General features: G+C 55.6%; 1 protein-coding gene across 1 annotated transcript; it reads right to left on the bottom strand.

Moving 5' to 3' along the window:
* Positions 1 to 8389: 8389 nt before the first annotated feature.
* Positions 8390 to 10585, bottom strand: LOC139230295 (uncharacterized protein C1orf94-like). The gene has a single exon (XM_070862123.1). The coding sequence runs from the start codon at positions 10583 to 10585 to the stop codon at positions 8390 to 8392; it is 2196 nt and encodes a 731-aa protein (XP_070718224.1).
* Positions 10586 to 11653: the final 1068 nt, after the last annotated feature.

Below are 11653 nucleotides of genomic sequence, written 5' to 3'. Positions count from 1 at the left end.
CGAGATGAGGAGGAATTTCTTCACCCAGAGAGTGGTGAACCTGTGGAATTCTCTACCACAGAAAGTTGTTGAGGCCAATTCACTAAATATATTCAAAAAGGAGTTAGATGAAGTCCTTACTACGAGGGGAATCAAGGGGTATGGTGAGAAAGCAGGAATGGGGTACTGAAGTTCCATGTTCAGCCATGAACTCATTGAATGGCGGTGCAGGCTAGAAGGGCCGAATGGCCTACTCCTGCACCTATTTTCTATGTTTCTATGTTTCTAACGTACACAATTCCCCTTACCATTTTTCCACCGGACGTACAGGCGGGAGAAGATTTTTGGACCACAAACAGTGAGGAGAACTGTCCTGCGTTTAACTGTGTAGGCTTCTGCCTTCATGCCATTGGCCACAAAATATTGATCCAGGCGGTCGACAAAACCTGCCCAATCCTCGCCCTGCACAAATCTTTCCAGGATTCCAACAGTACCCATTGTGCATGCGACGGTCCTTAAATTACCTCGTCGCCAATTGTAATGACTCACGAGTCTGGTTACTGTAAACTCACTCAGGTGCCACCTGATCTCTCTTTATTCCAGCCCAAGAGTGCCAGCGTGACAAAGACACCCAGCTTATATACAGGTGACCAAGCACACATGCCACATGCGTACAGCCCGATGACCTCCGACCGCGGCGCCCTCTGGTGTCTGGTGACCCCCCAAGCAATATTACATAACAGTATCGACCACTGCAATCCTGCCACCTGAGACATTCTATACCGTGACTCCATCCCCGAATGGTTGGTTCACTGGTATTTTATTCAACCTATCCTGATTTCCCTTTCTGTGTGAGGGATGTCAGAGCTGGGATCCGGCATCCAGAGGCAGTATTAAACACTCCCAGGGCAGGTACAGCACAGGTCAGAAAGAAAAGAAAGACTTGCATTTATAGAGCGCCTTTCACGACCATCGGATGCCTCAAAGCGTTTTTGCAGCCAAAAATAAAGTGTTTTTGGAGTGTAGTCACTGTTGTCATGTGGGAGGGGGAGGGAAGAGGGAGGAGCAGAGATGGAGGGCAAGGGTTGGGGAGGTGAGGCGGAGGAGAGGGGGACAGGAGGAGAAGAGAGTGGAGGAAGGGAGGGGGAGGGGAAAGGGAAGGAGAATGGAAGGGGGTGAGAGAAGGGGAGGAGAGGGGAGGGAGAAAGCTCCCTCTACACTGTCCCATTAAACACTCCCAGGGCAGGTACAGCACGGGGTTAGATACAGAGTAAAGCTCCCTCTACACTGTCCCCATCAAACACTCCCAGGGCAGGTACAGCACGGGGTTAGATACAGAGTAAAGCTCCCTCTACACTGTCCCATCAAACACTCCCAGAGCAGGTACAGCACGGGGTTAGATACAGAGTAAAGCTCCCTCTACACTGTCCCTATCAAACACTCCCAGGGCAGGTACAGCACGGGGTTAGATACAGAGTAAAGCTCCCTCTACACTGTCCCATCAAACATTCCCAGGGCAGGTACAGGGGGTTAGATACAGAGTAACGTTCCCTCTACACTGTCCCCATCAAACACTCCCAGGGCAGGTACAGCACGGGGTTAGATACAGAGTAACGCTCCCTCTACACTGTCCCATCAAACACTCCCAGAGCAGGTACAGCATGGGTTAGATACAGAGTAAAGCTCCCTCTACACTGTCCCATCAAACACTCCCAGGGCAGGTACAGCACGGGGTTAGATACAGAGTAACGTTCCCTCTACACTGTCCCCATCAAACACTCCCAGGGCAGGTACAGGGGGTTAGATACAGAGTAACGTTCCCTCTACACTGTCCCCATCAAACACTCCCAGGGCAGGTACAGCACGGGGTTAGATACAGAGTAAAGCTCCCTCTACACTGTCCCATCAAACATTCCCAGGGCAGGTACAGGGGGTTAGATACAGAGTAACGTTCCCTCTACACTGTCCCCATCAAACACTCCCAGGGCAGGTACAGCACGGGGTTAGATACAGAGTAAAGCTCCCTCTACATTGTCCCATCAAACATTCCCAGGGCAGGTACAGGGGGTTAGATACAGAGTAACGTTCCCTCTACACTGTCCCATCAAACACTCCCAGGGCAGGTACAGCACGGGGTTAGATACAGAGTAACGCTCCCTCTACACTGTCCCATCAAACACTCCCAGGGCAGGTACAGCATGGGGTTAGATACAGAGTAAAGCTCTCTCTGCACTGTCCCATCAAACACTCCCAGGACAGGTACAGCACGGGGTTAGATACAGAGTAACGCTCCCTCTACACTGTCCCATCAAACACTCTCAGTGTCATGGGATATTTTATCTCCACCTGAGAGAGCAGACGGGGCCTCGGTTTAACGTCTCATCTAAAAGGCGGCACCTCCGACAGTGCAGCACTCCCTCAGCACTACACTGGGAGCGTCAGTCTAGATTTCTGTGTTCAAGTGTCTAGAGTGGGACTCGAATCCACAACTTTCTGAGGCGAGAGTACATCGAAACAATTGCTTGGAAGACTGAAAAGAATGTGCCTAACCTTCAATAAACCGATAGTTAGTTTAAAAGGTGATCTGTTGAGGTGTTTAAAATTATGAAGGGCTTAGTTAAGGTAAGCTGGAGCAAAATCTGCTGGTCAGTTAGTCGGTGATTACAGGGTGTAAATTTAAGATCATGATTAAGAAGAAGACTTGCATTTATATAGCGCCTTTCACAGCCACCGGACATCTCAAAGCGCTTTACAGCCAATTAAGTACTTTTTTGAGTGTAGTCACTGTTGTAATGTGGGAAACGCGGCAGCCAATTTGCGCACAGCAAGCTTCCACACACAGCAATGTGATAATGACCCAGATAATCTGAGGGATAAATATCGGCCTCGGAACACCAGGGATAACTTCCCTGCTCTTCTTTGAAATAGTGGCAGTGGGATCTTTTCCATCCACCTGAGAGAGCGGACTAGTCCTTGGTTTAACGTCTCATCTGAAAGCCAGCACCTCCGACAGTGCGGCACTCCCTCAGTACCGCCCCTCCGACAGTGCGGCGCTCCCTCAGCACCGCCCCTCCGACAGTGCGGCGCTCCCTCAGTACTGCCCCTCCGACAGTGCGGCGCTCCCTCAGCACTGCCCCTCCGACAGTGCGGCGCTCCCTCAGCACCGCCCCTCCGACAGTGCGGCGCTCCCTCAGCACCGCCCCTCCGACAGTGCGGCGCTCCCTCAGCACTGCCCCTCCGACAGTGCGGCGCTCCCTCAGCACTGCCCCTCCGACAGTGCGGCGCTCCCTCAGCACTGCCCCTCCGACAGTGCGGCGCTCCCTCAGCACTGCCCCTCCGACAGTGCGGCGCTCCCTCAGCACTGCCCCTCCGACAGTGCGGCGCTCCCTCAGCACTGCCCCTCCGACAGTGCGGCGCTCCCTCAGCACTGCCCCTCCGACAGTGCGGCGCTCCCTCAGCACTGCCCCTCCGACAGTGCGGCGCTCCCTCAGCACTGCCCCTCCGACAGTGCGGCGCTCCCTCAGCACTGCACTGGGAGTGTCAGCCTGGAGTGGGACGCGAGAGTGATACCCACTGAGCCACAGCTGACACTGAGACCGGAGAGTGAAGGGAGGAGACTTTTTGTTTTTACACAGAAGGTTGTGAGGACAGGGCATGGCCGACCGTAATCGGCGGGGTAAGTAGAGCCCATCGCAGATAAAAAGGGAAATGCAGAAATAGTTGAAAAACAAAGTTAAAAGAGAATGGGGGCTGGATTACGAAGTGAGGGGAGGCGATTATGTTTTAATTGTACGGAGCCTTGGTCAGACCCCGTCTGGAGTAACTGTGTTCAGTTCTGGGCCCTGCCCCTCAGGGAGAATCGATCGACCTTGGAGGGAATGCCGCGCGGATTCACCAGAATGATAGAGGGTTAAACATCATGGGCCACCCCGACCTGTGAGAGAACACCACCGCAGGCCGGGGCTATAAATAAAGCGGGAGCGCCGGACCCTGGAACATTGTGGCGGAGGTGCGGTGAATGAGGGTACGGGGCCCAGGAGGGGCAAGGGCCCAGGGGCAGCACGGGCCCAGCCCACACTGTGCGATATGTGGGCGCACGAGGTCCGTGCAGCAGAGCTGGTCTCCAGTCGTCCTGGTTCAACCCTTGTCACTGGACCAAGACCTAGCTCTGTCAAGCCCGTGTGGTGGCTGGTGTGCAACGGTCACCATACGTTAAAAAAATCCACGCACAGGCATCTTCCACCCTTCAGTTGGAGTTCAGGACTGGAACATTGGGTCCTTCATTGAAACAAATTCATTGAAGCAAGTCATCCTCGTTCGAGGGAATGCCTATGATGATGATGAGAGGGTTAAATCACGAGGACAGGTTGCATAACCGTGTATTCCCTTGAGTTTTGAAGATTGAGGAGTGACCCGATGACGCTGTTTCAAGAATTCGATCGGGCCGAGACGGGGCAACTATTTCCTCTGCTGCGGGAATCAAGAACGGAGGAACATCGGGCTGGAAATTCATCAAAAACCACTGACACCGGTTTCCCGCCAAAGAAACCGCCGTGATTTCGAGGCGGATAATTCATGAAAAAAATGGGGGGAAATCCGCCCGGCGGGAAAAATTGGCATTGCACGAGGATTCGCGGTGGAAATCTAAATTCTACATTCCAACCCAACCGGGGCCATGTGATCTCCCGGGAGAGGCAAAAACACGATAAAAACCCAGGCCAATTAGGGAAAAAAAAACCTGGGAAAATTCCTCTCCGACCCATCCAGGCGATCGACACTAGTCCAGGAGATCACCCTGGCCGTATTCGATTCCCTGCAGGCATTACCATCGTATCTGCACCGGCCAACAAGAGTTTATCCAGTCTAATCTCAATAACCAGCTCTAGGTCCGTAATCCTGCAAATTACGGCACTTTAAATGCCCATCCTAGTAGCTTTCAAATGTGGGGGAATCTAGAACTAGGGGCCATAGTCTCAGAATAAGGGGTCACCCATTTAAAACGGAAATGAGAAGGAATTTCTTCTCTCAGAGGGTCGTGAAGCTTTGGAATTCTCTGTCCCAGAGAGCTGCGGAGGCTGGGTCATTGAATATATTTAAGGTGGAGCTAGACAGATTTTTGAACGATAAGGGAGTCAAGGGTTATGGGGAGCGGGCGGGGAAGTGGAGCTGAGGCCAAGATCGGATCAGCCGTGATCTTATTGAATGGCGGAGCAGGCTCGAGGGGCCGAATGGCCGACTCCTGCTCCTATTTCTTATGTTCTTCGGACCCACGCTCATCGAAGTTTGCCTTGAACTAGGACAACTCGGCGAAGTTAGCAGCCTCCTCGGTCTGTCGGACCTCGAATTAAATCCACCCCTCCCCCGGCATGTGTCAGGTGCAATCTCAATCTTCACTCTCTGTCCTTGAGTTCATTCCAAGAAGAAAATGATGATCTCTGTCGTTGCCATGGTAACTCGGGGGCAGTGGCGGGGGTGGGGCGGTGGGCGGGGGGGGGGGTGAAGACGTCAGCAGGCCGGTGCTGGATGACTCAGGAATTCGATCAATCAAAAGAACAAAGGGGAAACTTGATGGGAGTTTGAAACAGATCCAATTCGCGAGTGATCGCACAGAAATATTTCACGATAAAGAGTCCACACCGCTCGGAACCCCCTCCCTCCTCTAAAAGCAGTACTCTTTCCTCTCAGAAACAAACAGGAGCCAACTGTGTCAGCTGTGGCTCAGTGGGCTGCACTCTCGCCTCTGAGTCAGAAGGTTGTGGGTTCGAGTCCCAATCCAGGCTGACACTCGCAGTGCTGAGGGAGTGCCGCACTGTTGGAGGTGCTGTCTTTCAGGTGCGACGTTAAACCGAGGCCCTGTCTGCTCTCTTAGGTGGATGTAAAGGATCCCATGGCACTATTGTGAAGAAGAGCAGGGGGCCAATATTTATCCTTCAATCAACATAACAAAAAAAACCCAGGTTATCTGGGTCATTATCACATTGCTGTTTGTGGGAGCTTGCTGTGCGCATGTTGGCAGCTGCGTTTGCGACATTACAACAGTGACGACACTCTAAAAATTACTTCATTGGTTGTAAAGCGCTTTGAGACATCCGGTGGTCGTTAAAGGTGCTATATAAATGCAAGTCTTTCTTTGAACCACGGCAGGTAGAGTTAGACGAGACATGAAAGGCACACGGCCTCGAAGGAGACAGTGAGCACGGCGACTCTGATTGGCCGTATCCGTGGAAGGTTTCATCACGTGACCTCTCGCCTCAGCGTCACTTGACGTTTTAATGAGATTCCTCTCAGCGGGTCCTCGTTCCCAGTTTAGCCACCCACGCTGCGGGTGGATAATGATCTCCCTGCCAGGAGCTGTGCTCACATCGCACTGCTCGCTCCTCACCTGTCGACTCCACTGGCAAGCAATGACACCGTCTGTCACCCCAGTCTGTCAACAAACCTCCACTTCCCCGCCTCGCTCGGGAAGGCCTGTGCAAACCGTCCCCAATAAAATGGCTGCTGCACACCCCTCTCCCCTGCCCCTGCCCCCTGCCCCCTGCACAACTTCACAGCAGATCTCCGACTACTGCAATCGGCAAAATCTCCAGGATTTTAGCGGCTCTGAGGAAAGATTGGATAGGCTGGGATCTGTTTTCTTTGGAACAGAGGAGGCTGAGGAGAGGCCTTATTGAGGTGTATAAAATTATGAGGGGCCTGGATAGAGTGGATAGGACGGACCTATTTCCCTGAGCAGAGGGGTCAACAATCAGGGGGCATAGATTTAAAGTGGGGGGAGGTTTAGAGGGGATTTGAGGGGAAATGTCTTCACCCAGAGGGTGGTGGGGGTCTGGAACTCACTGCCTGAAAGGGTGGTAGAGGCAGAAACCCTCACCACATTTAAAAAGTACCTGGATGTGCACCTGAAGTGCCGTAACCTACAGGGCTACGGACCGAGAGCGGGAAAGTGGGATTAGGCCGGGTGGCTCTTTGTCGGCCGGGCGCGGACACGATGGGCCGAAATGGCCTCCTTCCGTGCTGTAGATTTCTGTGATTCTTCGACTGTCGCGGGAGTCTCCAGGAATCAAAAGATTCATCTCCTGGACACTGCCGCGGGCAAACCCAGGAGACAAAAAAAAAAAGGACCACGTCTGCTGGATGCGAAGTTAAACCGAGTCCCCCGTCTGCTCTGTGGACGTAAAAGATCCCACGGGCACTATTGCGAAGAAGAGCAGGGGAGTTATCCCAGGTGTCCTGGGGCCAATATTTATCCCTCAGTAATATTTATCCCTCAGTAATATTTATCCCTCAATCAACATCACTAAAAGAAACAGAATATCTTGTCATTATCTCATTGCCGTTTGTGGGAGCTTGCTGTGCGCGAATTGACTGTCGCCTTGCCCGCAATACCCGGGGACGCTAACTTAAGAGGACAAGGAAGAGAATAAAAACGATTTTGTCGGTTTTTGTTTTTCAGCATATATGCATTTATTTATGTGTAAAGAAGCACCAATGAGCGTCTCAAACTGACCTGGTCTAAGGGTGCCTGGAGAGGACAAACATTGCTTGGCTGTGTGCCCAGCCGGTTTCTGATGGGCGGAAAGGATGCGTGCCAACTCGGTAGGAGCGTGGAATCAAAACGGGGGGGGAAACGGGAACCCTGGCAGCCGCTCCCTCTCTCGCGGCGCGAGCGCGTGAGGGGCGACAAGAGTCTCGCCTCCGCGGCCCGGGAATCGCGTCTGGGCCCCGACGGTGCGCCGGTGCCAATGATGACGGCACGTCCCACGTTTTCCCGAGTAGAACAATGGCGAGGAGTGATCCCGCCCTCCAGGAGCTGCCTGATATCAGCAACGGGTTTCGAGATCACTTGCCGTGGCACAACCCCTACAATATGGAGACCCCAAAGTTCCTCCATTTAGGCTACGGGAGTATGTACAGTTTTTGGGCTATTTTCTCAGGACTCCAAGCACTCTTTAGATAAGCTATAGGGGCAATTGCCTCCTATGTGGACCCAAAACATGCTTTAGGCGAACTATAGGGGCATATGTACATCATATAGAGATCCATTGTATGCTTTAGATAGGCTATAGAGATATATGTGCTCTATAGGAACCTATAGCATGCATTAGATAGACTATAAGGACATATACATCCAATAGAGGCCCATAGCATGCTTTAGGAACGTACACTATACACACACTTGGAGGACAATTCAGACAGATGAAAGTTTTCAGACAGGTGAAAGTTTTTAGTGTTTACAGTGAACCAGTTTTGTTACTCTAGAAACGAACCATTTGTTCCCTCTTCACAATATATCTCAGAAAGGTTTCCATTAGCACAGGTCAGCAGGGGTGCTCATTGGCTCGCTCGCTCTCTCTCTCTCTCTCTCTCCTTCCCTCTCTCTCTCTCTCTCTCTCTCTTTACATTACAGTATCTACCAATAGTTGTAGCCACTTCCGTCCGCGGGATAGTACATTTGAAAATTGCTGTTGTTGTAGACGGGCCCCGTGCGGCCCGAGCTGAACCTGGTGGCCGCCATGTTGGAGTCCAGGTAGCCATAGGCGGGCTGGAAGAGGCACTGGGGCCCGTCGCCCGCCATGGCGGGGGGGTTGTTGCCGCCACCGCCCCCGCCGCCGCCGCCGCCGCCCCCCCCCGGGGTCAGGGGCTTGGCGGGGTTGCGGGCGGAGTAGGAATACTCGGGCACGAAGGACCAGTAGCCCACCAGCGGGGCGTAGGTGGCCCGGATGTAGGCCTGGCGCGGCACGTACTCTTGCGCCATCTGGCTGTAGTTGTAGGGGTTGCTGGGCCGCACGAAGCAGCCGGCTGGCTGGTAGGCCGATTGTGGGTGGGGCACACGCATGGTGCGGGGCTGGTAGAAGGGCTGGTGATGGGCGTAGCCGGGGGCGGAGGGGGGCACGGTGGCGGCGGCGGCGGCGGCGGAGGGGGCGGCTGCGGGGGCCACCGGCGGGTAGTTGATGAGGGGCGGGCGGCTGGCCATGGGCAGGGCCCCGCCGGGGAAGCGGGCGGGGTACATGGCCGCCCCGTACTTGGCCCCGCAGTCGTATGCGCCCCCCGAGGCCGCCGACCCCCCCTTGTCCGGGTAGCCGGCCGGCGCGCCCTCCCGCGGGCCGCTGGCGACGTCCTCGTCCGCGCTGCCGGCGTTGCACTCGGAGCCCGCCGAGTCCGAGCCGGAGTGCCCGGCCGCGCCTTCGGCCTCCTGGGCCTCGGCCCTCTCCGGCGGCTGGCCGCCCCTCGTGGCGCTGGCCTCGTCCTCGCCGGCGGCCGCGAAGGCCGCCATCTTGCGGTCCGCCTCTTCGCCGCCCTTGAAATCGTCCTTGCGCAGGGCCGACACCGCCGTTGCCTCTCCCGACCCGCCTCTGGCCTTGCCCGCCTCCTTGGCCGGCTGGGTGGGGCCCCCTTTCCGGGCGGAGGGGGTGGCGCCTTTCAGGGCGTGGCGCGAGGTGCTGTAGCTGTGCTCGGACTTGTTGGAGGAGGGGACGGCGATACCACCGGCCGGCGCCTTCTCCTCGGGCTCCGGCGAGCCGGCTCGCGGCGACTCCCGGCCTCCGGGCTCTCGCGGGGAGGCCCCCCGTCGGCCGGCACGCAGCAGCTTGACCAGGTCGCGCCCGGCCTCCGCCATCTCCTGGGCCCTGGCCTCTGAGGCCGTGGTCAAGCCCGCCGTCGGTTCCCGGCCGCCCTCGAGGGGACCGGGCGCCGGCTCCTCGCGCAGCTTCGCGAAGACGGGCAGCTGCCGGCGGGCGTGTTCGTCCTGCGACTCCACGGCGCCGGTGGGCGGCGGCGGCGGCGGGGGTGGTGAGGTCTCCGCCGGCTTGTCCCCGCCCCCGGCCGAGCTGAACATGTTGTTTTGCAGGAAGTCCTTGATGATCTGGGCCTCCTCCATCACCACCTTGTTGTCGGGGGCCTCGGCCACGTTGATGTGCTTGAGGGAGAACTGGGCCAGGAGCTGGCAGATCTCCTTGTTGGAGGCCACGCTCGGCTCGAGCTCCAGCCCCGCCGTCGAGCAGCTCTTGGCGGCCTTCGCTTGCGACGGGGGCTCCTCCTTGGCAAAGCCACCCTTCTTGGGCATCTGCTCCGCCCCGCCCGCGCATTTCAACATGCTGTCCAGGAAGTTCTTCAGCGGCTCCGCGCCGGGTCCCGGCGGGCCCTTCTCTCTGTTGGCGGCGGCTTGCCCCGGCACCGGCGTGGCAACCGGCCCGCCGTCTCCGGGCTTGGGCTGGCAAAGTTCCACCGCGGCGCTTTCGCCCATGATGCTCAGGTATTCCAGCTGCACCAGCAGGGAGACGTCGTCTTTGCCGCAGCTGTCGGGCGCTTGGCCCGCCGGACGCCCCTCGGGGGCCTCGCCCGGCGCCTCCTCGTCCTCCTCCTCTTCTTCCTCCTCCGCCTCGAGCTCGGCCCCAACCCGGCCGGGCTCGGGCCCCCTCGCCTCCCGGGGGCCGGGGTCGAGCTGGGAGGAGAGCTGCTGGACCCGTTTCCAGATCTCGTAGCAAGCCTTGTCCAGGCCATCCTCTGGCGTGTCGTCGTGGATCCAGGTATAGCGTGGGTACGGGCCCAGCGGGAAGGAGCACTTGGTGTCTTTCTGGCCGTGGACCAACTCGAGCTTGGCCAGCATAGTGGGGGGGTGGGGTGGGGGGGTTTTGGGGTTGGGCCGGTCGAGCAGGGGAGAGTCGCGGCAGATATATCCCCAATTAACTGCGCGTTTGCTGAACAGCACCGCTGTTACTGAGCAACAGCCGTAAAAACTGTAAATAAATAGGTACGACCTCACAATATTGCACTCCGAGAAGGGGCTCCATATGCACAGGGTTTGGAATGTTGGCCCTTTGTGACGTAAGATAACTTTGTCACTGTAACAACTGGGTTTAAATGGATGCAGTCGCTGAGGTCATAATGTAGTGCGAAGAAAGAAAGACTTGCATTTATATAGCGCCTTTCATGGCCACCGGACAGTTCAATGCGCTTTACATAGAAACATAGAAACATAGAAAACAGGTGCAGGAGTAGGCCATTCGGCCCTTCGAGCCTGCACCACCATTCAATAAGATCATGGCTGATCATTCACCTCAGTACCCCTTTCCTGCTTTCTCTCCATACCCCTTGATCCCTTTAGCCGTAAGGGCCACATCTAACTCCCTCTTGAATATATCCAACGAACTGGCCTCAACAACTCTCTGCGGTAGAGAATTCCACAGGTTCACAACTCTCTGAAGTTTCTCTTCATCTCGGTCATAAATGGCCTACCCCTTATCCTTAGACTGTCACCCCTGGTTCTGGACTTCCCCAACATCGGGAACATTCTTCCTGCATCCAGTCCCGTCAGAATTTTATATGTTTCTATGAGATCCTCTCTCATCCTTCTAAACTGAATACAGGCCCAGTCGATCCAATCTCTCCTCATATGTCAGTCCTGCCATCCCGGGAATCAGTCTGGTGAACCTTCGCTGCACTCCCTCAATAGCAAGAACGTACTTCCTCAGACTAGGAGACCAAAACTGAGCACAGTATTCCAGGTGAGGTCTCACTAAGGCCCTGTACAACTGCAGTAAGACCTCCCTGCTCCTATACTCAAATCCTCTAGCTATGAAGACCAACATGCCATTTGCCTTCTTCACCACCTGCTGTACCTGCATGCCAACTTTCAATGTCTGATGTACCATGACACCCAGCCAATGAAGTACTT

This window comes from Pristiophorus japonicus, chromosome 19 (assembly GCF_044704955.1).
Source record: "Pristiophorus japonicus isolate sPriJap1 chromosome 19, sPriJap1.hap1, whole genome shotgun sequence".
NCBI classification, from domain to species: domain Eukaryota; kingdom Metazoa; phylum Chordata; class Chondrichthyes; family Pristiophoridae; genus Pristiophorus; species Pristiophorus japonicus.
This window is presented reverse-complemented; position numbering and strand designations above follow the sequence as displayed.

Bases quoted from the DNA above. Each gene is read 5' to 3' on its own strand.
- LOC139230295 (XM_070862123.1), bottom strand. From the start codon at position 10,585: ATGCTGGCCAAGCTCGAGTTGGTCCACGGCCAGAAAGACACCAAGTGC.